Genomic DNA, 27,607 nt, shown 5'->3' on the forward strand with positions numbered 1-27,607 from the left:
ATATATATATATATATATATATATATATATATATATATATATATATATATATATATATATATATATATATATATATATATATATATTTGTTCTATTTTTATTTATTTTGATTTTCTAGTTGACCTAGCAGTTTTGCAGCCCAAATCTACTACTGTGTTAAGCGGAGATGATGTAGAACACAGGCTATTGTTTAATGCTGACGACTCTGCAAGATGTTTGCAATCACCTTTAACTGTCCCTGTAGCACAAAAATACTTTGCGTCTAAACTCGCAGAGATGGATGCTCAACTGACTACTTTACAGAATATTTCTGAAAACATGGAACTTGAATTTTACAACACCAGATTGGTAGGTATGATTTATAGGCACTTGAAACTTTACCGTTCTTAGCATAATTCTTTTTTTTGTAAAAACTTGATTGCTATGTATTGATTGTAATAAAATTAATAAATAAATAAATAAATAAAAAAAAAAAAGAAACTTTACCAACATAAGCATTTATGGAAATTAAAAATAAATGAACACAAGTTCAGGTTTAAATGGGTACAATTCATCACCATGTTATCAGCTAAAATTTGGAATTATTAGCTCAGTTCTATTAAAGTTGCAACTCTAAAGTAGAGTTTACTTTCTTTATTCTAAGACCCCAAATCACACCCCCCACCCCACCAACCAACAAACACCATCATCACCATCAGGCTTCAACAGTAATTTGCACTCTTCCCTCCTTTCACCTAATTGACAATCGATTAATAGAACTAGATATTATATTACTCAGTTTTATTGATATACAAAATTTGCCGGAATTACTATTATTTTAGAAATTAAACTAATCTGAACACAGAATTTTGAGGTTCATATTATCTAAATACAAAGGGAGAATGACGATGTACTCCCATCAAGCTCTGCAGACAATTTGACAAGTGTAAAGTAAAACACCTAAACAAACTACCTAGTACTGAAACTAAACCTTGAAATTTGTCTAATAAAATGTTGTGATTAAATTATGTCAGAAACTCTACTTACTTTTAAAGATGCAATTAGAGTACTCCCTGCTCTACAGAATATTAGGATTAGTCAACCAGTCTTTTGTTTTACACACAGAGCCAGTGGCAGTATTTCAATAACATAATATGACATCTGATTATTTTGAGTGTGTGCAAGAAGAAAAGGGAATGACCATGAAATGAAACGTAGTTAAAAATAAAGCACCCATCAAAATAAAAATATTCAAGCCTATCTTTTGTCATGCCAAAAAATGTATGAAAAATCAAAGTCAAGGTATAGAATGTAAAGTTGTAAACCAACAAAATAAGTAGTTCAAGCACAAAGAGAGGTTACTATATCCACAATCTTGGACAAACCAGGGTGTCTAAAGATGATCTATATATCTACAACTTCGTGATGTTACACATCATACAATTCAGGTTGACGTTACTTAGCACTTGCATGGTCACAAAGACAAAGAAGAGTACAAAATGGTGGCAACCATAACAAAAACAAAAAGTTCTGAGGGAAAAGTACTTTGTTTCTAACAGTGAAAAACACTTCAAATGCAAAAATAAATAACAAATACATACATTCCTTAACCTCTAAAACATAAGTTTAAACTTAAAACACCATACAACCAAATGTATAAAGCAAAGAAAACATCACAAATCATAATGAAATCATAACAAAACCCTCCTCCCAAGTGGGTGCTCTGATCAAAGATCAAAACAACTTGATGGTACGAAGATCCCAAAAGGTACCCAACATTATTCTTCAAGCCCATACTCTCTCTAGTGAACAAGATAATCAACTCTGGAATCCCTCTGGTGAGAGTTCTGGTATAAATGGATTACAAATGAGAAACGGACTACAAGGGCAAACTTATAAGCCACAGATTCAATATGCTTAATATAGTAATGAATAGGCCAGTAGTCAATGCTTTAAACTCCTGTATATTGATTTGTTCATAAATACACTATTTTATTTATTGGAACTTTAAAGTTCAAGTGTTTTCTTAAATTTATCTATACTAATAAAAGGCAAAGCCCTCACTCACTCACTCACTCACTCACTCACTGACTCATCACTAATTCTCCAACTTCCCGTGTGGGTGGAAGGCTGAAATTTGACAGGTTCATTCCTTACAGCTTCCTTACAAAAGTTGGGCAGGTTTTATATCGAAATTCTACGCGTAATGGTCATAACTGGAAGCAGTTTTTCTCCATTTACTGTAATGGAGATGAGCTTCAACGCCGTGGGGGCGGAGTTTCGTGTGACATCATCACGCCTCTCACGTAATCACGCAGTACATAGAAAACCAGGAAGACCTCAAAAACATGCATTATATAATTGAGAAGGCAGCGAAACAATAAGAAGCGAGCGAGTGACATATACAACCATATTTATGAGTTCTGCTACTTCGGAAACAAAGCACGATGTAAACCTACACTTTAAATTAAGTTCATAGACAGGCTGCCGCTGGCGTTTGTAATTTAGTGCCTGCCCATATAAGGCCGTCCGTCAGGTCTCAGATAAAGAAGAAGACGAGCTGTTTATTGATGCAGTAAGAAACAAATCGATGAATGAAACCTGTCATCTTTACAACGATTGACAAACACGGAATGTAACTTGAACACAACACATCCTACAAATACGAACCTGATTGAAAGAAATAATGATAATCAAATCCTTGATGACAGCAACACTCAGTAACACTTACAAAACAAATACTGTATATTGACAGTCATGTTACGTTATTTTTAAAATGTTCCCTTTTCTTTTCTAGCTTTTTAACACACTACTTCTCCTGCGATACGGGTATATATATATGTATATATATATATATATATATATATATATATATATATATATATATATATATATCCCGATCTACATACTCGAATAATGGATACTTTATTCGCCATCAATGATTGTTTTGGTAAAGCCATACTCAGTGTATTCATTAGATGAATGGTAAAAAAGTAAGAGCGAGAGGAGGATGCAGGCTGTAGATCACATTTGAAAAAATATATCTTTTCAAGTTCTATTTAGTCCATATGTGTCAAACTCAAGGGCCGCGGGCCACATCCGGCCCGGCGTGTAATTATATCCGGCCCGCAAGATCATTTTATATACTGTATTATTGTTATTAAAGCCTGGGTATATGAAGCGCTGGTAACACAATAAACTACAGATCCCATAATGCAGCGCTTCAGCTGCCTTGCCGAACACTTACCGCGTTAATCAAGTCTACCTTATGATGCTGCAAGTTATTGCGAAGCTAGCTCACACGATGCTGAAGAGAAAAGTTGATTCTGAAAATAGAGCCTTTAAAAACCGATGGGAGGCTGAGTATATGTTTACTGAACCCGTGTGTCTCATTTGTGGAGCTAATGTGGCTGTAATTACAGAATTTAATCTAAGACGGCACTATGAGACATAACATCAGGGTAACCTGAATGCAATGCAGAAGATACAGAAATCAGCATAATTAAATAAGAATCTGACACTTCAGCGGACGTTTTTACCCGTGCACAATCACAAAGTGATTTCAAGTGAAGCTGCTTTTATGGGAGACACAAATGCACAAGTGCACCTTGCCCCACTTTCCCTGTTGCCAAGTAATGTTAAACCAAGTCGTCACTACGGTGTTCCCAAATACGCACTTTGCTGATAAACTGAGCGCACTGCGCACTGAGTTTGCACGGCGCTTTGGTGACTTTGAAGAACAAAAAGTCCGTCTACATGCGGCTCGAACCTTGTGCATGTTTGGTAGCACATATCTGTGTGAGAAGCTCTTCTCAGTGATAAAGACTAACAAAACAGCACACAGGAGTCGCCTCACTGATGAGCACCTGCAGTCCATCCTGAGAATCTCAGAACAGAAACGAACTTGTTGCCAAAAAAGATGCCAGGCGTCCAGCTCTAAAATGACATATGAGCACAGACAACTGAATGATTTGATTTGTTATTGCTGAAAGGAACACATTTTATTTATATTTCCAGGTTTTGTTATGCAGCATGTTCATATTTGAATTTGTATAATTTTGACAGGATATATTTTTATGGAGAGCAAAATCTTTTGGGATATTTAAAATCTAAGTTTATTTTTTATATAAAATTACATAAGAGTAAAGAAATTTGAATGTTTGTTCTTTTAACTTTTACTTTATTTCTAACTTGTATAATTTGGACAGGATATATTTTTATGGAGAGCAAAATATTATAAGTTGTTTAAGGTTTGAGTTGATTTATTCACGAATAATATTCCTGTCTGTTTTTACCATTCCTACCAAAGATATTTCTGTCGACTAAATAAAAATTCCTTCTATTTAAAATTTAAATAGAACTTGAACAAATACGATAGTTCATAATATCCACGCAGACTTGCACGTAAGAGCGGGAGTCATCCGTTTTAACAAGCAGCGTATTGCACTGATACGAAATAGCTGTGTGTGTATATATGTAGATATGTATGTATATGTATATATATGTTTATATATGTGTGTGTGTATGTATATATATATATGTATTTGTGTGTATATATGTGTGTGTATGTATTTATGTGTGTATGCATATGTATGTGTATATATGTAGATATATATATATGTATGTATATATGTGTATATGTATAGATATGTATATATATATGTTTATGTGTGTGTGTGTAAATATATATATATATATATATATATGACAACAACACTCATCACTCACAACAGTGACAAAACAATTACATTGACAATCATGTTACATTATTTTCAAAATGTTTCTTTTTCTTTTTCATTGCTTCTTTAACACACTACTTCTCCGCTGCGAAGCGCGGTTATTTTGCTAGTTATAATTTATTCCATTTTGTGTGCATTAGATGTTTGTATACTCACTATTTGTAACAAGTGTCTGCATTTTTTTTCTAGTTTGTGGATACAGCTGAAAAGCTAAATAAGCAGCAACATTATGTGAATCAAAAATATCTAGGAACAGGAATTTTAGCGAAGAAAAAAGGTTGGTTGCAATGCTCATTATCAAACTGAGGTCATTTGATTACATTTCACTATGTGTGGCAACTAGGCATAAAAAAATAAAGTGATGAAAGTTTTAAAATAATCACACTGTATATATTTAAGGATTATAAACTATATACCATGGGTGGCCAATTCTGACGCTGGAGAGCCACAGTGGCTTCAGGTTTTTGTTCAAATCCAATTGCTTCACGAGAAATCATTCATTGCTGATGAAGCACTTACTACTCAACTGACATTTTTGTGGTTCTTTTTAGTTGTCTCACTTGTTAAGATTTTGAACCCTGAATTGCTAATTTTAGACTTAAATGACTGTATCAATTATTTTAACTACTCCTTATTAGCAATAAGATGCAAATGACAAAGGAACCAGCAGTTCTACATCCAGCTTATCTCCATTTCCACCCGTGTGTATTCATCATTCACTATTTGAACTGACAATTACTCATTTGTTTTATGCTTCAAATCACTGGAATGATACAGGTATCATTAGAAAAGAAAATTAAATCTGTGAATTAAGAATGAACTAACATGGTAGTGTTAAAGCACTAACAAGCCATGAAAAATAAAATCTGTTATTGGGGAGGTTGGGCGTCTAATTAAGCAACTGGGTTGAAACAAAAATCTGCAACCATTGTGGCTCTCCAGAAGTTGGACACCCATGCTATATACCACTAAACTATTTCCTTCTCTCACAGTTGGTGATTGTGCAGCATGGTAGTGCAGTGGTTAGCACTGCTTCATATAAGATGCAGGGTCTTAGGTTTAAATCCAATAAACAGTCATTGTCTGCATGGAGACTGCAGAGGGCTGGCACTAGTTGTAAATGGTGCCATGACACCCACGGCCAATTATATGACACTTCCGATGACAGAAAAGTTTGTAATCTGGTAGTTCAAATGAATGCAGAACTAATTTAGACAGACAGACAGACAGACAGACAGATAGATAGATAGATAGATAGATAGATAGATAGATAGATAGATAGATAGATAGATAGATAGATGGATACTTTATTTGTCCACAAGGGGAATTGAATTTTAAAAGAGGCTGAAGAAAAATATAAATATTAAAACTAACTACAATCCCCAAATACACACATAAACTTCTATCTTGAATAAAAAGAGAGCCACTGCTATCTGATAAACAGGCTTGCATTTAGAAGTCATATACAGTATTTACTGTACATACAGTATATATTGTACATAAGTCAATGAAATCCTGCAGTCTTTTAATGAAGTAATGGTTACTAACTTTATGTTAACTCGTAGACTAAACAAACTTTGAAACTGATCTTCTGTTAACAATCTCCACCATAAAAAATGAGCAAGCAGAAAGAGTGAACCTAGATTTGAATCTTAATTCATACTTTCATAGAAGTGCTTTTTAAGGATAATTTACATATTTTTCACATTTATTAAATGGTTGGTTATTTACAATATCACGTTATTTTATTTACATTTTGCAGATTTTAAAATAAGGTCAAAACCACAAATGTAAGTAATTGTTTTATTTTGTAGATCCTTATACAATATGTTTTACTTTTGTTATACTTCTGCCTGTATTTAACTGAATGCAATTACTATTAGCTTAGGAATTCTAAATATTAATGCTATTTCATCAAACCTCTTTCACTGGTTTCAGCAGCATAAATTTGCAAACATATTGTCATTTGCTATACAAATGGTGAGCAGCCATTAAAAACTAGTTAACAGGAAAAACAGGTTATACAACTGGACTTATGACAATTGGGAATAACTGTTTTTAACTCTGACATTTAAAGATACTTTTAAAATGTTTCTAAAAAAAAAAGTGTTGGATCCCCAGAAGAGAAATGAGTACTGTAAGAAACATTGAATTGTTGCATTTAATCATTTATGTCAATTAATAGGTCATATATCAGGGCTAAAAGAAATAAAATAAAGCTGAATACACAGTATTTTTTGAAGATCTTCTTTAAAGCAAAAGATCCTTGATGGTGCACATATTTAGACTGTAGTAAGGAAATAATTAAAGTATATATCCAAGAAAAAGCAGAAAAAAGTAGGCAAATGTCTTTGTGCCAACTTCCTGAAACACAACATTAATTTCTTCTGAAAGATTTGACAAATGACACTGACAAATGCTTTTACCACAAGATAGTTTGAAGGAATATTACATAATTTCTAATAAACATAGTAAGAAATTTCCAGCCGTAGTTGCTTCCAGTTGTGCTTCAATAATGTGTTTCTTTGGGAGAAATAAAATAACAACGATGTGCATTCAGGCCCTCAAACTCCTATACCTTGTAAATTAATACAAGCCAAAGGAGAGGTTCTTCTACATTTTCATCTTGTATGCATGTCCTCATAGATTCCATCGATGTCTTTCTTCTCTAAATTCACTATTTAAATGAAATAATTTAAATAGATCTGGATTAAATCCCCACTTTGTATCCCTGTTTCAGGACTAATGAGGTTCAATTGCCTTATCCTCTCAGAGAACCACATTCCCATCAGATTAAAAATGCACTTCGGTGCTCTTTGCAGCATAGCTTCTTACTGGGTTGACGTTGGTTTGTTGCATTAGTGTAGACAAATAGGTTATTCCACTTAAACATATTAGATTATATGAATGTCAGAGATCAAGTACAAATTTGCTTTTGGGATAGACAGAAGAATTGTCCAGATCATATCTAAAATCAATACAGAAGAAGTTATACTGTTCCTCAAAGTGCTGTGGCAAAACTAATCTCATAGTCTAAAACAAAGCTCAATTGTAACCAAAAGTCTTATTCCTAAAATAATCATTCGTCTGAGATGTCTTCTTTCACAGTGTTTCCTTTAAAATAATAATTTTAGACCATTTTTAATCTCATATCATGGAATCTTTGTATGTGTGTCATATACATATCAGCTACACTGCATTATATTGATTAGACATACAAAATGATGATGCATATGACAACAAATACTCAGAAAATAGCAATTCTATAGACCTTACTGAAATAACACACAAATACTACACAATAAATGTTTTGTTTTTAAAATACCAAATCAAAATATATAGTGGGGGCTATTTCTGGACATAGGCAGTCTATTTGAGCACTTTGGGCACCCTCTAGTGATCATAGTGCATTAATGCAGCCCCTTGTTGAGATTCCAAAGAAATGTTTATGCTGTATGCATCAGCAGCAACTGCAATGTCTGTACTATGCACAGCACAATCTGTTGCCCAGAAATGTTCAGGGGTTGACACAACATTTTTTTAAACAATAAAGACTTAAAACTCAAAAGGAATGTACAATTTTATATTATTATCAGATACTAGCGATGTTCAGTTTTAACGTCCGATGGCCTACATAGTCTTACAGTAACACGAATAACAACAACAATGATGATGATGCCAATTATTATAATCCTCAAACTGTAGCATATAAGAGACAGACATGGCAAAATAAAATTAAATGATCAAAACGGCAACAGGACTGTAGCTCTTGAGTGAATTGCTAAAAGCTGATTTAATCCAAACTATGATCATCTCTCAAATGGACATCCATTAAACTTGCGTTAAAACGTAGTAAATATTGGCCTCTGTTGCTCACCACCATTAGTGAGATTCATTCTGGGAATGCTAATGCAGTTGTGTGTTTTCTGGATAGGTTGGTTGTATTATTTGCATACACAAGCATACGGTAAATAGGAATTATGGGTAAAGATTCCTATTTAAAGATAATCATATTCTACATTTCATAGAATGTTATCATTATGCCAAGTTGTTAATTTATTTTATTAATTTAAACGACATGTAAATGTTACATCAATGTCTCAGTTTTCTAAAAAAAAATTATACGTAGAATGTCACCATCATCAAAAATCACACACTTGGCTGGTAGTTTTAATCGATAAAATAGCTTTAGAAACAACAAGTGTTTCTTTCTTAATTTACTTTAGAGAAATGTAAAAATTAAAAGACTACTAATAAAACCCAATGCCTTATTAGTTTTCGGAAATGACACCTCTCAAGAGTGCATTTTTCTTAGACAGCCTTTTAAACAGACATTGCTATAACTCGACATTCTCAAATTGTGAATTCGAAGTCCTAAATACTTCACTGTCCCCAGTCTTGTCTCCAGGTTTCAATATACAGGTCTGGCAGTAATTATTTCTCTCAAAGACTGTCCAGATTTTCCAGTAATTTTTTCACCCTCTTTTGAATCTATAGCTTTATTACAAAAACAGTGTAATACTTTTAGCACTAATAATGACCCCTACTACATGAGCTATTTGGATTCTACTACTTCTTATATGTGGATTCTTTGTCTCATGGCCATAAACCGAGACAAAAGTAGGTGTGCACCAGGATCTTTTTAATTCCTTTCCTTTTTGATCTGGATAAGCATGTTTTGAGTCATGGGATAAAAGATCAGTCTCACCAGAGCATGTTTTTTGCTGATTCATTGTGTTGTGCAACACCAGAAAAGATAAAGAGGAAGTTGTAATACCGTTGAAGGGCTTTGGAAGATAAAGGGTTGGATAAATAGGAAGAAGACAGAATATATGAGGTTTATTGATGTTCAGGTTTCAGAAGTTAGCCTGCAGGGAGAGCTATTGTAAAGAGTGGATACATTTGAATATCTAGAATCGGTGGTAGCCCAAAATGGAAAACAAGATGCAGAGATATCCCATAAATGTAGATGTAAACAATTGGAAGAACGTATCAGGAGTATTGTGTGACAGAATTAAAGTGAAGGTTACAGGTGAGGTTTTTAAGATAGTGGTAAGACCAGCTATAATGCATGGAACTGAGACATGGACAGTAAAGGGAGCACAGGAGAAAAAGTTAGATGTGGCAGAAATGAGAAAGTTGAGATGGATGTGTGGAGTCGCCAAAAAGGACAGAATAAGAAATGAGACAATCAGAAGAAAGGACAGAATAAGAAATGAGATAATCAGAAGTGCAATAAAAGTCAGAGAGACATCTAAGAAAGTGCAGGAAAGTAGGTTGAAGCAGTATTGACATGTGATCAGGAGAGATGTTGAATTTATGGGCAACAGAATGATGTGAATGGAAGTACATGAGAAGAGAAATCGGAGATGAATGTTTAAAGTGAAAGAAGATCTGAAGGAAAAGGGACTTGACTGGCAAGTAGGTGCAGGACTGAGATGTTTGGAGAAGGTTGATCAAGCACATAAACCCCACATAGAAGTGGAAAAACTTGAAGAGGAAGAAGAAGATAGAGAAGTAGTCAAGTAGTCCCACGTCAAATAACCAGCTCAGTATCTATTGTCTCATCCATCGATACATTTTCTATCACCCTTATCAAGTCCATGGTCAATTTGATTTACAGTACCACAAAAGCCAATAGCTTCTAACTTAAAATTAATGTTTGGTATCAACTGTACCAAAGGTGTTATCATAATCTAAATAAATTTGGCCATAGGATTTGCACAGTCTTATGCTAAAATTGCTTTTTCTAAAAGGCAGGTTTTGTAAGTTGCTTGGTCACCTCATAAACACAGACTACCTATCATTTAGAATAATTAATTAATATAGTTTTAATATTAGTAGTCTTCTAGTATATTTCTGTCTTAAGTTTGAAATGACTTTACAGTTGAGGAGACAGGATAATAATAGGTAAATATTCATTGGAATGCTTTTATACTTTCTTGTGGACTGGAGTAATATCTGCAAAATTCCTGACATGAAGTAATCCTTTACCCTGACAATTTATAAACTCACTGCAGTCATAATTATTAATGGATTATTAAAAAAAATCAACTTTACTGGTTAAGTTCCACCATGTATTTATTTCACTTCCAATGATTTTCAGACTTACAGTGTATCCATTGACCATTTATTTCATATACTTTTTATTGCAATCATTTTTTAATTTCCAGTTTCTACAGCTGTTTACCAAAATCTGTAGCCCTGTTTGTTTTATGCCTGTTCATTTTATCCATTTAGGTTAACAAAGAATTCTTTGCAACCTCAAAAGTTAAGAAATATTTACAATATTCTTAATGACCTTGAAACAGAAAGCACATTTCCAGCATCAGAACTGGACCTACCTCAAAAACAAACAAGACAAGTGAAGCGGTATGTAATATGCAATTGAAAATGTTATCTATGCAAATACAATATACTGTATTTGAACTTGGTTTAGAGTAGATTATGATGAATAATAGCTGTAAAATGTATTTGTATATCTAAATACTATAGATATATAATTTCTCATGTCATAAACTTATAGTAATGCATTATTATACAATCAGAACTAATCATAGGGCCAACTAGTTTATATTACTCACTCTGAATAATGCACATTTAATGCTGCTAATTGAAGAAAATGCTGTCTTTCTCTAAACACTGGATCTTGCGCTTTATACCACCTACAAGATAGTGTCAGTTGAGCTTCTGGTACATAGTGGTAATTAAAACTTAACTTGAACATGATATGAAAGTTCATTTGTTTAATATGGCTAAGGAAGACAAACATCTAGTAAGACAAGCAAGGAAATGTATTTTAGACACATCAAAAAGTTTGTCATTTACACTATGTCTTCTTACACATTGTAAAGCAATATACAGGCGTTGCTTTGTGAAACCAATCTCTTCCTGAAGATCCCTTCATAAAGTGAGGTTTTGTGATGTAAACACATAATTACCATTATTTTCAATGGAAATAACTCTTCAGCAAAATAATACCAAAATGCTTAACAGAATTCATTTAATTATTCTTTTTTTAAATTAAAAATATTTAAGGCTGTATGCCCGTGGTTTATTAGTTCAAGTTTCACATTCAAAGGAATGGCATTTCAATTTTTATTTGGCTTTTGCATCGCTTTTATGATCTTTTTTGAAACTGTGATGCTTCAGATAATTCAAGTAGACATGTGAGTGAAACATGATTGTGCATCACCAACATCAAGCCTTTCCCTAAACATCCAGTTTATTTCTGTTTAGGTTACAACAAGTTGTACTTGAAATGCATGCAAACCTGATTGGGTGCTGCACTAGTGGTGTACATCTGAAGATTATTTTAGACTCTGTTTTGGTAAATGTGAAAATCCACAAAAGTAAAAAATAGTGTTAAAATATTTTCTTTTTTCATAGAGTGGTTGGTCATTATGTTGGCAAGCATGTAATGTGGAAGAATGACACCACACTTCTTACCTAAAATCGTCTTCTTAAAGCCTAACATTCTATTCTCTGAAAAGCTTTGTAAAGAATGATTCATAATATAATAAAGTAATAATATGCTCAACTGTAAATAAAATTGTTTTAGCTTGGGTGAATCCTGGTTCACATTCTTATTCACTTACTTTGTATATACTGCAGAACTTGAAGGAAGAACAATATATAATTGATATAATAGGACAGATCATGTAATGGAAAGTGCAGAACAAACTATGCATTCAAGAAGAGTGAATGCACAAGCTCTTGTTTTATTTCTTTTGCTAAAAGATTTATTTGATATTATTCATTTTTTAAAGACAGTACTATTTCTTTGGGTTTTCTTAAGCAAGTTATTATATAAGGCCAATTAGACAAAGGTAGAGATGTGCTTTATATCAAAACATCCTGCAGTTTTGGTCTTTTATTTCTTGATATTAAAACCATGAAAGTCTTTTTTTAAAACTTCTGTTGGAAATCCCTGTGTTTTGTGCCTTTTCAGAATTTCTCAGTGTCTCTTGTAACTGGTATTCATCACACCAGTGGGCTCAGGTTAGCCACCTGCACTCCAAATCTTGTTCCTCCTCAATTTCTGGGTTCTTGGGCTGCCTCCCATCAAATTAGACCCCTTACAACTCAAACTATCAGCCACAACCACTTACCAAATGTTCCACAGCCTGCCTCTTGACTTTATTCCATCCACCTTAATCAATGTACAGCAATTCACCCAATCATCTGTTGAGTTTCACTCTATATGGCTCAACCACCTTAGTCTTTTTGTCTTCATTTCAGTATTGTCTTCTTCTGTTCCACTTTTTTTGCTCTCAATATGAGATGAGTAGCAAACAAGAGCTGCCATTTAATCTTTTCTGATCTTCATCTCCATCACAATCAATCTCAACAGACTCATAACGAATGCTTGGTGCGATTCCACTTTATCCACAGAACTTTCACTCTCCTCATCTGTTGTTCTGAACACTGTTCATACTTCCTTATCCCTCAATAGCACTGCAGCTGCTAACCATTGTTTACACTGTACTTTCTCAATGCCTTTTTTATTAGTCTTGCAGTATCCTATCATCACTTATAGGATAGACGAAAAAAAGTGGGAGACATATGATTCTAGTGGTATAAGGAACACTATTGAGTATTTGTTGGTGTGAAGGGGTGATTAAGGCGTGCTGAAAAATGCGATATTGATCCCCAGGGACAGATGTACTGTATATTACATCATTGATTGATTGTATGAGATCTTTCAATCAAAACCACAAGGAAAAGTAAGGGGGCATATGTACTGAGGCAAAAGGTCTGACAGTTAAAGAAAGTGAGTGTGAGAAGTAAATTTGTTGAGATGTTGGCAGTAAGAGCGACTGAGGTTTCATAAGGTGTTAATGGTGAAAGTGGAACAAAGAAAAAATTATGTTTTAAAACAAAGGAAGAATATGGTTGGACAAAGGAGGCATCTAGACAGAAGGAGACATGATGGTGAGATACAGGTATAGATAAAGCAGTTTTGGAGAAGATGAGATGTTATAAAATGTGTCAGAAAGCAAAAACACAAGATGGCAAGCCAGTCAATAAGATGGCAAATGATATACACTTGGGTAAGGACAAGAAGCCAAGAGGCTAACTTTGCAAGTGAATTGCAAAATAAGGTCATTATATGGTCATTACTAACACATGTTCAAAATACAATCAAAAAGCAAGAGAAATGTGATCAGGATCTTGAAGCAGATGGCAAGAGGAACACAGGATTTAATGGGTGTGATTTGCTTGAAAGATGCCGAAGGAAACAAAGTAGTAGTAAAATTAAGGCTATCTGGGAGATGTACTCTTGTAACTATTAGTTAAATGAATATGTTGCAATTTATCCATATTACAACATGAAAAAGTAATTTGGTGGTGTAAACAGCACATCTGAGATGACAGAAGTCCCCATGTTAATCTGATTATCATGTAAACAATGTATAATAAGATTCTTATTTTGTATCTACCACCTACTACTATAATGAGAAGTAATCTAAACAACATGCAAATAACACATCATATGTTAAATACAGAAAGATATTTATATATAAAGTAAAAATACATCAGTTATACTCATATAGTTGCTAGTATAAGTCGCTGCTTAGAAGCCTTCTGACCTGACAATAAAAACTATCCCCGACTCTAGTGATGTGAGTACTAAATGTCATGTACCATTTTTCCAGAACAGACGAGAGGGGAAAAAAACTCTACAGGATTGTCCTCGAAAGTCTGAAAAATGTATATCCTGAATAGAAGGACTCCTGTGATATTAGTGAAATGCATAAAATAAAATAAAATAAAAAATGCAATAAATAAAAAATAAAATGCATAAAATCTAGGTTACTATGTAGGTACTACTGTTATTGCAGTTTTCTGCTTGTAGATTCACTTTTTTGCATGATTTAAAAAAAGTGTGGGATTTCAAGTTGTGTTTTGGCAAAGAAAAAGCATGTATATTATGTAGCATATCTGGTTTATAAAGCAATAAATTGTGGTGCATTTTGTTACTCTAAATTTTGCCTGCAAAGATGTTAATTGTTCAGAGCAATTGTCTTTAAGTAGCATGCAAACACTACACCTGAAATATTTATCCTGCTGATAACTGCCATATAATACTGTCTGAGCAGCTGGAATCAAAAATCGCTGATGTCCAGAAATCCCCATCAAACTTGAAGGAGATGTAATAAACTTTGACTTGGAAGAGTGTGCAAAAATTGTACCATTCAGATGTGCCGTACAAACATTGTAGAATCTTATTACAGAAGACTCAGTCTATACTGTCAAAGGTCTTTGTAATAATACTTATTCACAACGGCAAATCCATATGAACGTCTTGGGTTTCTGTGTTGCTGAATCAACCTTGTTGACATTTGAGGTGAGGCATTGAATCAGTTGGCTTTAAAGTCAGCTTCTGATGTCATTATGCAAGGACTGAATAACAGGATAGAAAACAATTTTACACTCTTTAATAAAAGTTGAACATTTTTCTTACATTAATGTCAGATTTATTTACTTTAAGCTTCATGGATTAAGCATGTGTTTTTAATTATGAGAAAGGAAAAGTGATTTTTTTTCTGCTTCAAATGCTGATTTTTGCATATCTTTTTATGCATTTCCTTCTTTACTATATCATTGACTAATTTTAAAGCTGATTGCTTGAAAGTTATTGACTGATCTGATACAATAGCCATGATGTTATTCTACAAACAACAGAAATCCTAGGGTGTCACATCAATATGGGTATGTCAGTGGTTAATGTTACTGCTTCCTTATTTCATAATCTAGAGTTCAAGGGCTCCAATTCTGCCCTAAATATTGTCTGTGTGTAATTTGTACATTTCCCTACTGCACACATACATTTTTCTGTACTGTAAAATAAGAAAATGATAGGTCAGAAGAAACAGTGTTTTTATGTTCCAGGGTAGAACCTGTTTATTGTTTTGTAGTTGTGCAAATGGTGGTGTGTAAACTCACTGTCAACAGTGACTATAGCACTGGAGGGTTTCAGAGTTCCAGAAGGTTTTTGCAATCTTGTTGATGTGAAGTGGTAGGTTTTTAAAGGCTGGAAAAGTAAACGAAGAGTTTGAAAACAGATAGACAGACATATCCAGAGACACTTCATACTTCCTAAGCTCAACCCTTTTCTGTATTAACTATGATTTAGTATTCCGTGAGGGCAATGGAATCAGTACATTTTTTGACATTTTGCTTCTATTTATTTCCACATCTCAAAGACGTCCAGCTTATGTTGAGTTGGTATGTTCTGAAAGAAAGGGAGTTTCTGAGTGTACCCAGCAATTGTCAAATGTTTTTCCCAGAAACAATAGTGACTAGGCCATTACACAGCACACTTAAGGACTAATACCCATCCATAATCAAAAAGTTTTAAGTGACCAAATAACCTAGGTAGCACAGGCAATGACCAGACTGGGAATCAAACAGGGTCATGGAAGATGCTGGTGCCTATACCAGCTATCATAGGGCAGGAACAAACCATGGACAGGAAGGAAATCAGAGCACCCGTGCAGACACAGGGAGAACATTCAAACTCAGTCACAAACCCAGTTCTCCTTACTGAGAGGCAGCACCACTACCACTGCATCACCATCATAGTCATGTTCCTGGTGCAATTAAGCTAATCGGGGCTAACCATTGGAGCACAGTCTCTGTTGTCAGTGCATATTAAACATAATAAATAACAGTACTGATTTTATTATTTCATTTACATTATTGTGTGTTTGTTAAAACTTAGTGTTTCACTTAGCAGAACTGGCAATAATGACTTAATGTTTCAAAACCTTCAATTGATGGTTTAATAGTATTGTATTCATGTATTATATTTCACATTGCAGAGTACACTTACATATACTCCCACATTTACACAAATTGGGCCAAATTTGATTTGCTTTGAAACTCTTGTTTTTCAAGAAAATATTTTTCTGAGAAAATACTCTGTGACAAATTATAATGGACATTATTTTATTTTAATGTATATTGTTTAGAATAAGAAAGGCAATGAGTAGAAGCATTAAAGCAGTAATTTCTGTAATCTTTTGACATTTATATATGCACTTTAGAAGATCTTTTAAACTTTAGCTAATTTTTTCTTGTTAATGGAATCTTTTACCAACAGAATTTGTCACCTATACCAAGGGGTTAGCAAATCTAGGCACCAGAGAGAAGAAATCAGAGAATGGATGAAAAGGAAATATAAACAAAGGCAAGCAGAATATCGCAGACAACTTGATGAGAAAAGGAAGAATGAACACCATCCATTCACCCCTACTGTAAGCATGATGCTAAGTCCAATAGATTTCTATCATCATTTTGAGTGTGAAGATTTTTTTTCTTTAAATTTCTATATTTAAAAAATAATTTTTAAAAAATCTTCTACTTTAATTTTGGAAACAGTATAGTGCAATCTAATACATTAAAAGTATAATACACTTATGTCTTTAATAATAAGCTTGTTTTCTTGTAGATAACAATTCAAAAGAAAGAAATTACTCTCTTCTCCTCCTCTATATTAATTACATTTGTTTACTTAAATATTTCGATTTAACAATCCATGTCCACTCTTATGTCACTGTAATTAAAATAGCCTGTTACGAAATACTTCTCAATAATCCTTTAATATTTTCCTTGTAGGCAAATGTCAGCACTGAAGATATCAAAATTAACAACATCATTAAAGGCGTGAAAGATAAGTGTGTAATTTGAAAAATAACAATGAATATATATTGTTTATGCATATATATGTCATAGACATACTACTCTACCTGCAAGTATTTAGATGTGTACATTATGTATGTTGCCAATTACAGCAAATAAGGGATATCCTATATGTATAGCATGTAAACATTTTTTTCTTTTGTGTACCTTTTCTCAGAATAGTTTCTGCAGAACATCATAGTCATCGAAAAATGGAAGCAGTTAAACTAATGAAGGAAATTGTGTCTGATGCGATGCAACTTACGACATACACACAGAATTCAGTGACATCCAAATCTAGGAGGTTTGTCCAGAGTCCAAAAAGAAGGGCAGCAAGAAGGTAAAACTATTAATACTTCACAACAATGTTATTTAATGCTTAATGTAATGTTTCCCTAAAGATATCAATAATAGAAAATCTATAAATAAGTATGTTGAAAAAGAAACAAAAAGGTAACTATATATATATATACACTAGCAGAATACCCGTGCTTCGCAGTGGAGAAGTAGTGTGTTAAAGAAGTTATGAAAAAGAAAAGGAAAAATTTAAAAAATAACGTAACATGATTGTTAATGTAATTGTTTTGTCATTGATATGAGTGTTGTTGTCATATCTATATATATATATATATATAGCAAAATACCCTCGCTTGGCAGCGGAGAAGTAAAAAGAAAAGGAAACATTTTAATAATAATGTAACATGATTGACAATGTAATTGTTTTATCATTGTCATGAGTGTTGCTGGCATATATATATATATATATATATATATTTATATATACATGCATGTGTACATATATACACACACATATATACTATGGGGTGTCAAACAGGCAAATACATTGATTTTGTGAATATATAAAGTCGGCGTCAGAATATATAAAGTCAAAACTTGAATATATAAAGTCATTCCCGAATATATAAAGTCAAAACTTGAATATATATTGACTTTATATATTCAGAAACAAGTTTTGACTTTATATATACCGACGCTGACTTTATATATTCGAATTTTGACTTTACTGTATTTATTCCGACAGTGACTTTATATAATCAAGTTTTGACTTTATATATTCGGGAATGACTTTATATATATAAGTTTTGACTTTATATAGTTAAATTTAGTCATCATTGCATAACTTTTTCTTTACCATAGAAATTTAAAGACTAAATTCAACTTCCATTCCTAACAAAGATATTTCTGGCGACTAAATAGAACCTACTTATATCCAAATTCAAGCTATTGAGCTTCGCTCTTACTTTTTTACCGTTCATTTAATCATGGCTAGTGACGGAAAAATTATAAAATGGAAGAAGGATGGCTTTACCAAAACAATTATTGATGACGAATCGATTATTCATAAAGCTTCAATTGGTGATCTGTTTTTCTGTGTTAACCTCATATTTTTTCATACTTCTTCTCAAACCAAAGGGGTACGAGGGTAAAATGAATCGGGAAGCGCTGATCAATGTAATCGGTGTACCAGGAAATTATGCATTGACAGAAGTTCCCCTTTGCTTGTAATGCAAAGTGTGATTAAATGCGTGATTTTTTTAACACGTTATGGAGCACATGCATCAAAGCTTCTCAGCTGTGCTTGTGCTAAGAAAAGGAAACATTTTAACGTAACACGATTGTCAATGTAACCTTTTGTAAGTAGTGCCTGGAGGATTCAGTGTGGAGAAACTCTAGAGACAGCGTGTGTATTAACTTGTGGATTTTTCTGTGAGTATTTGGTGGCAGCGTCACAAAGTCGCTTCCGTAACATTGCGTTAGCTGCGGAGCTCAGCTCAGAGCGAAATGAGGTGAATGGGAGGGAGATGATGACGTGACTCCCCCACCCTTAACTGTCAATCCCCCACAAACACAGTCTCTCGGAATTTGCATAAGCACAGCCCTTCACCTGCAATTTTAACTTAGTTACAAAATGATCAAAACTCTCATTTATATCCTGCGTCCTCTCATTAAACTTGTATCCCGCATTACCCGTGGGCATGACAAACGCCAGCAGCAGCCTGTCTATGAACTTAATTTAAACTTTAGGTTTACACCGTGCTTTGTTTCCGAAGTAGCAGCACTCATTAATATGGTTGTATATGTCACTCGCTCGCTTCTTATTGTTTCAATGCCTTCTCAATTATATAATGTATGTTTTCTTCAGCGCTTTTTGGAGCTCTTCCTGGTTTTCTACGTACTGCATTGACAGTCAGTTCACGTGATTATGTGGGAGGCATGATGATGTCACACGAAACTCCGCCCCCATGACTTTCGAGCTCAACTCCATTACAGTATATAGAGACAAAAAGCTTCCAGTTATGACCATTATGCGTAGAATTTCGAAATGAAACCTGCCCAACTTTTGTAAGGAAGCTGTAAGGAATGAGCCTGCCAAATTTCAGCCTTCTACCTATACGGGAAGTTGGAGAATTAGTGATGAGTCAGTGAGTCAGTCAGTGAGTGAGTGAGTCAGTGAGGGCTTTGGTTTTATTAGTATAGATATATATACAAATATATACATATATATATACTATATATATATATATATATATATACTATATATATATATATATATATATATACTCAGCAAAAAAAGAAACGTCCTCTGACTTTTAACTGTTTTTACTTTCAGTAAACTTAATGTGTAAATATTTGTATGAACACTAAAAGAGTCAACACCATAAGACATAAACTAAAAATGTTTCACAATGTGTCCCTGAATGAAGGGAGGCTCAAAATCTAAAGTACCAGTTAGTATCTGGTGTGGCCACCAGCTGCTTGAAGTACTGCAGTGCATCTCCTCCTCATGGACTGGACCAGATTTGTCAGTTCTTGCTGTGAGATGTTACCCCACTCTTCCACCAAGGCACCTGCAAGTTCCTGGACATTTCTGTGGGGAATGGCCTAGCCCTCACCCTGCGATCCAACAGGTCCCAGGCGTGCTCAATTCCTTCGACGATAAACACGAATCCGTCCATCACCCCTGGTGAGACAAAACCGTGACTCATCAGTGAAGAGCACTTTTTGCCACTCCTGTCTGGTCCAGCGAAGGTGGGTTTGTGCCCATAGGCGGCGTTGTTGCTGGTAATGTCTGGTAAGGACCTGCCTTACAACAGGCCTACAAGCCCTCAGTCCAGCCTCTCTCAGCCTATTGTGGACAGTCTGAGCACTGATGGAGGGATTGTGTGTTCCTGGTGTGACTCGGGCAGTTGTTGTGGCCATCCTGTACCTGTCACGCAGGTGTGATATTCGGATGTACCGATCCTGTGCAGGTGTTGTTACACGTGGTCTTCCACGGCGAGGATGATCAGCTGTCCTTCCTGTCTCCCTGTAGCGCTGTCTTAGGCATCTCACAGTGCGGACATGGCAATTTATTGCCCTAGCCACATCAGCAGTCCTCATGCCTCCCTGCAGCATGCCTAATGCACGTTCACGCAGATGAGCAGGGACCCTGGGCATCTTTCTTTGGGTGTTTTTCACAGTCGGTAGACAAGTCTCTTTAGTGTCCTGCGTTTTTAGAACTGTTACCTTAAATGCCTACTTTCTGTAAGCTGTTAAGGTCTTAACGACCATTCCACAGGTGCATGTTAATTAATTGATTATGGTTAATTGAACATGCATGGAAAACATTGTTTAAACCCTTTACAATGAAGATCTGTAAAGTTATTTGGATTTTTAAAACATTATTGTTGAAATACACAGTCCTGAAAAAGGGACGTTTCTTTTTTTGCTGAGTATATATATATATATATATAATTAAAGCAACTACCATGGAGCCAGAGAGTGGTGATCGTCAGACATACAAGTTATAGGTTCACTACACCCTGTATATGTAACAATGCACTACTACTACTACATAGTAAATCACAAAATAAATATTTAAAGTTATGGTGGGTGGTCACGGCTATTACCTGGCCATGAAGGCCAGCCGGATGGAATGGGAAGAGAACCTCAATGGGGCACTACCTTACCCAGGACACTAGAGGGCACCACCAGATTCCTGCAGGGCATGCCGGAAGCCACAGTTAGGAGGAGGAAGATGAAGCTTGCAAGAGAGGTAGTGGAGGAAGAAGGACTGAGAGTGACCCAAGGGAAAAGGAAGTGACTGTGTCTTGTATACTTTAGTGCTGTACTGTGCTGTGCTCTGTGGAGTGAGCAAAAATAGCTTTCCTAGCTCTGAATAAAAGGGTGTTGTCTGCTGCACTTGTGTCTCTTCCTGTCTGTGTTGGGGTTGGCCATAAGAATATTTTTTAAAATGGGTCTCTTGTCTGCAGACGGCCATGAGGTCCCATCTGGGATGCCACTTGTGATAGCCCAGGACGCATACAGCCAGCCTAACCCTCTCTGGAGAAGTCTTCCTCCTCCCTTTCATAGCGGTTAGTGCTGCTGCCTCATATATCCATTATTATATATCCATCATAATTCATTGTCTGACTGACGTTATTACATTTCCCCCAGTTTTCCCAGTTTGTCTCCCACATCTCCAAAGATGTGCATATTAGGTTGATTGATAACTCTAAAGTGGCCCCACTTGGGTATGTGAGTGACTGAGGCATATGATGGATTGATTCAATGTCCCAGGATGCTTTCTGCCTTAACACCCATTGCTGTTGGGTTAGGCAGAGCCCCTGAAACCCTAAATTGGAGTAAGTGATATGGGAATTGTAGTCTGTCATCTCATCTAGGAAATATTGACTGCTTGGGCCAGAGGTCTTCTTTTCTATGAAGAATCAAGCCAATATTAAGTGAGAATGATCTCATGGATTGGATTTCCTCTGTATTACTGAAACCTGGTTGTCTCCCGGTGAGTTCAGCGCCTTCTCTGAATTGTTGCCGTGTGGCTGCTCGTATTTTAATTCCCCGGGGCTCTCAGGTTGTGGTGGAGGTTTAGCAATTGTCTTCAAATCCAATTTTGATTGTAAACAGCGGTTTCTAGCTGTTTCTTTCTCCAGCTTTGAACAGAGTCTTTTTTAGTTGGGTCGTTCTCTCTGCTTTGTGCGGTGGTTTATCATCCACCAAAGTATAATAAGGATTTTATAAGTGGCTTTTCTGACTTCTTGTCAGAATTTATGCCAAAATATGACCAAGTTTTAATTGTTGGGGATTTTAATATTCATGTTTGTTGTACTGAGAAGCATTTGGTGAAGGACTTTTTAGATTTAATGGATTCTTTTAGTCTAATTCAGTCTGTAACTTGTCCCACTCAGGAATGTGGGCATACGTTGGATCTTGTCTGTTCTCGCGGTGTATCTGTTCTTAATCTGGAAATTGGTGATGCAGTATTTTCAGACCATATGCCCATTTTATTTGATTTTGTTCCTCTCTGTCAATTTGCTAAACCGTATGCACCTGTTCGGCACTGCCATACTCTTAAATCTTCCACTGCTGCTCAGTTTTCTGCTGTTTTTAATTATGAGGAGCTAACACTTCAATTTAATTCTGCTTGCCAAACTGCTCTGGACTCTGTGGCACCATTAAAAAACAGGCAACTAAAGCCCTGCTCCGAGCTGTGGTTAAATGCTAATACCTGTGCATATAGATGGGAGTGCAGGAGAGCTGAGCGGAGGTGGAAAAAGGACAGGTTGCAGGTTTCTTTTGAAATATTGAGAGAAAGTTGGTTGTGTTATCAGATCAAAATTTTTTTCTGAAGTTATTGGCTCTAACTCTAACAAACCCCATGTACTTTTTAACACATTGAGTTCTGTACGTAATGTTCATGAACCTATCTTTCTGGAAGCCTCTAGGGAAACTTGCGATAAATTTCTTTACTTTTTTTTGGAGAAGGTTGTAAGCACTAGGGCCCTCATTTCACCACGTTCTCATGATCCATCCATTTTAATACCCTGTTTGGCTGTGTTTGATCACTTCAAGCCTGTCACTCTCTCCTTTGTATAGCAGCTGGTTTTCAGTATGAAGCCGTCTGGCACCCCCGTTGATGTTGTCCCTCCTCGACTTCTTAAGGAGGTCTTTTCTACCTTGGGTCCTTCTATTCTTACAATTATTAATAGTAGTATAACCTCTAGTGTGGTGCCTAAAAATTTTAAACATGCTGTTGTGCAACCACTGCTGAAAAAAACAGGTCTGAACCACTCTGTTATGTCTAACTTTAGGCCTATTTCCAAACTACCTTTTTTGTCGAAACTCTTGGAAAAAGTCATCTATACCCAACAGAAGTCCTTTCTGGATGAACATGCAATTCTGGAAGTGTTCTAGTCTGGGTTTAAAACTCACCACAGCACTCACCACAGTCCTCTCTGTTAAAGGGTTTTTAATGATATTCTTTTAACAGTGGACTCTGGTGACTGTGTACTACTTATGATTTTGAATTTAACAGCTGCCTTTGACACGATAGACCATTAGATCCTCATCTCCAGGCTGGGCATCAGAGATTTAGCTCTCCAATAGTTTAGGTCCTATCTCTCAGATAGAAGTTTTTGTGTCAGTATTGATGATTTTACTTCCACCTCCCCTGGGAGGTACCATAGGGTTCCATCCTGGGACCTCTTCTGTTCTCCTTATACCTGCTGCCACTCGGCGCTATTTTTCGGAAACACTATATTTCCTTTCATCTTTAAGCAGAAGATTGTCAGGTTTATTTCCCTCTGAAGTGCCAAGGTCTATGTTCTGTCCAGCCCCTACTTGATTGCTTTATTGACATAAGGAGTTGGATGGCATTAAATTTTCTAAATTTTAATGAGAACAAAACAGAAGTCATGGCTATTTAGACCCAATAGCAGCAGCAGAACCCCCTGCATCAACCTTTCCACCGTGGCTCAATTTGAGAAATCCATGATCACAATTTTAGGTGTGAAAATGGATCCCACTTTAAAACTTGATAGCCATGTGAATGCAGCGGTAAAATCTTGCTTTTTTCAGTTGAGGCGGAGGTCAAAAATCAAGCCTGTCTTGTCTAAGTGCAATCTTGAAACAGTGATACATGTTTTTATAACATCTCGTCTAGATTACTGCAATGCGCTTCTTTTTGGAATTAGCCAGGCCTCAATTGCTCTCCTACAGCTAATGCAAAATGCTGCTGCTCGATTTTTAACTGGCACTAGAAAGCATGAGCTTGTTACTTCGATTTTGGCTTCCCTTCATTGGCTTCCAATTCGTTTTCGAATTCATTTTAAAATCCTTGTATTTCTTTTTAAATCCTGTAATGGTTGTGCCCCTCTTTATTTGTCGGAACTGCTGCATTCTTATGTACCGTCTCGCTCTCTCAGGTCAGCAGACCAGATGCTTTTATGTGTTCCCAAGACACAATGCAAACTCCGAGGTATTCAAGCTTTTTCAGTTGCAGCCCCAAAACTCTGGAACGATTTGCCGTTGCATGTTAGGCAGGCTCCTTCACTAGCTGCCTTTAAATCCTATTTAAAAACACATTTTTACTCTCTGGCTTTTAACCCAGTATGATATGTTGGCTAACTGTATACTTTTTATTAAGAATCTCTTCAGTTCTTATGAATTTATGTGTTTCTGTTTCATTTACCCTTTGGTTTTGTGTGTCTGATATGTTGGGCTTTTATTGTACAGCACTTTGGTCAGCCTTGATGTTGTTTTTAAAGTGCTTTATAAATAAATAAATAAATATTATGAGAATATTATGTTGTCTGGCAAATGAATTTTCCAGTGTGACTACAAGACTTAATACAGAGGAAATGTAACAGAACTAAATTTTAAATAATATTTAACATTGAAAAATTTTCTCCTGAGAATTTTTATGTTTTACTTGTGAGCACATATATGAATCAAATTAGTTCTAGACACAGATCTGTTAATTATAGTCTGTCAACTCATCTAGGAGACATTGACTGCTTGGGCCAGAGGTCTTCTTTTCTATGAAGAATCAAGCCAATATTAGGTGAGAATGATCATTAAAAATCATTTTTAAAAGCTCAAGTATAACAGTGTATCATATCTGTTTACTGTAATAGTACACAGTGCAAAATTATTTAACTCTTTTTACAAGGCAACAACAATCAAAAATATATACTGTAATTATTTTTTTGTGGATCATCTGAGCTATTGAATAAAACATTAAATGTGTCAATTGTTAATATTATTGACAGTCAAAAGACCAATTAATAAAATGATTTAAAGAACAAAAAAATTAAATTCATATTAAATGGAAGAATTTTTTTATAATTTAAATTAATAAACATTCCAAAATAATCAAAAGCAAAGTAAAATGAAAAAAAAAACAACTAAACAAACAATACCATTTACCTTTAACCTTTTCTTTAATCAACCATTTCAGTAGCTTTTCAGCAATTAAAACCATTAGAGATCGTATTGTCTCTGATTTATTGTAGAGAAAGGCCAAGCAAAATGACACCTTTTATTGGCCAACTAAAAAGATTACAATATGCAAGCTTTCAAGGCAACTCAGGCCCCTTCACATCTTGCCTAAAGAAGGGGCCTGAGTTACCTTGAAAGCTTGCATATTGTAATCTTTTTAGTTAGCCAATAAAAGGTGTCATTTTGCTTGGCTTTTCTCTACATTTATAATGGCTAACACGGTACAACACCCTAGTACTCTCTGATTTATTAAAATTTAGAGTTCCTTGCACGAGAATGAAAAAACAAGAATTTCTTAAACAAAAAAAATTTCCAATACTGTCAACAATTGTGCACTTGATTAAATAAGTTCAATGGTAATTTGGTTTGTCAATAAAATAGTTTTTTGTAAATTACTTTTTACCTTTTCTCCTATTCACTTTCTCAGCTGTGCAACTCTGAGGAACTTGGCAGGTGAAGAGTAATGCTAAATGATACAAAGTTAAGTCAAAATAAAGCATTTATTATAAATATATATAGGGGAAGGTTAGCTGCAAAGTAGTAAGAAATGACAAAAACAGAAATCTTCTTGAAACGTACTAATATTCTCTTCATCTTTAAACTGTTTGACTGTTATCTAGCAACACAACAGCTTTTGCTTAGGGAATTGATGTAGTACCACCCATATCATTTTCCTAAACTTTTTTTGTAATTTTCATTCTCCATATTCAGTCAATGCCACTGCTTTAGCAAATATTCAAAACATATACAATAATCAACTGTAAGTGAGCAAAAACATTGTTTTTTTTAGTTAATTCAAATAATTGGATTAATGGAGTGAAACTAGATGGCACTTCCAGACATTTACTTTAGTGGTACTAGGGGGCTTTGCACCCTGCTCACTTTGCTCGCCAACCCCTGTGCTTGTTGTACGCGCTAGCCTCTTTGTGATTCTGCCACTCACGTATGGGGATATGGATGTACAATTTACTAACTATTTACATTACAGCGAGTAATTAACCATATTAAAAAATATTAAATTGTAATAATTTGAATGTAAATTATATTTCATGTTCCATTAGAGTTATTCATTGCGTAATACAATTTTGTTCTGTTTGGTTTTGAAATTATCATGCAAAAAGTTTTTAAAATTACACTTTTACTGTAAAACTTAAGTAAAAACAATTTTTTTAATTAAATTTTAAGCAATATCACATAGAATTGTGATTCTGTGTTTGGACTTTCATTGTGACAATGCCACATATAACTGAACGTGATGGAATTTAATTTCTCTCCCTCTATTTAATAAAATGACTTTTTCAAATGTTTGGCTCTGAAATTTGTAAATTGTCTTTGCAAAAGCTATTCTAACGGGAAACTGTTAATGTTTTAATACAAATGCCATATCAAGATCTCCTTTGTTGTCTAATGTTATCCCCTGAAGATGTACTACATTACCTTTCTTGGATACAACCTTCTTTCAACGGTAATTCTTGCGGAGGAAGACCGGCTGGTGTAGATATTTTTCAGAATATTGTAAGTTGATGTTTTCATCTTCTGCATGATCACCACCAACTGTTTCAGCATAGTCTATTGATATGCATTTAACCAATTTGCAGTGTAACTGTTCGTCATTTTTGGCGTTAATTCATCTGACTTCATCATTTCTCAGTGCTAGGATTGCCCATGTACTCATTTTTACTGTTGATAACCCTTTGAAATGTCTCATCTTGTCGGAGCAAGAACTGTGTCTGTCAAAAGCATTCACACGATTGAGAGGTGAGAGTACTGTGTGTGTGGTTTTCTATGGTTGAGAGGAGGGTGTGACTTGAAAACATCTCATGGCCAAAGTCTTGACTCCCGGGACTTGAAAAAATCTTCCAAAAAGTCTCGTCTCTGAGACATTTTAAGGGATGTTTCACTGA

The 27,607-nt window shown here is 34.9% G+C and overlaps 1 protein-coding gene across 2 annotated transcripts in view; it reads left to right on the forward strand.

Moving 5' to 3' along the window:
* Positions 1-27,204, forward strand: part of LOC120527430 — a 56,597-nt gene extending 29,393 nt beyond the window's left edge. Inside the window, exons 7-15 of one of the 2 annotated variants that reach the window (XM_039750838.1) lie at positions 119-348; positions 4,908-4,995; positions 6,481-6,508; positions 10,959-11,090; positions 16,828-16,981; positions 17,343-17,401; positions 17,584-17,745; positions 25,207-25,266; positions 27,127-27,204. In XM_039750838.1, coding sequence (XP_039606772.1) covers positions 119-348; positions 4,908-4,995; positions 6,481-6,508; positions 10,959-11,090; positions 16,828-16,981; positions 17,343-17,401; positions 17,584-17,745; positions 25,207-25,216 — 863 coding nt within the window. In that variant the 3' untranslated portion in view covers positions 25,217-25,266; positions 27,127-27,204. Of the gene's footprint in view, positions 1-118; positions 349-4,907; positions 4,996-6,480; positions 6,509-10,958; positions 11,091-16,827; positions 16,982-17,342; positions 17,402-17,583; positions 17,746-25,206; positions 25,267-26,130; positions 26,613-27,126 lie in introns of those variants that run through there. The other variant, XM_039750837.1, reaches the window with a different exon arrangement.
* The last annotated feature ends 403 nt before the right edge of the window (positions 27,205-27,607 follow it).

This window comes from Polypterus senegalus, chromosome 4 (genome assembly GCF_016835505.1).
Source record: "Polypterus senegalus isolate Bchr_013 chromosome 4, ASM1683550v1, whole genome shotgun sequence".
Lineage (NCBI taxonomy): Eukaryota > Metazoa > Chordata > Cladistia > Polypteriformes > Polypteridae > Polypterus > Polypterus senegalus.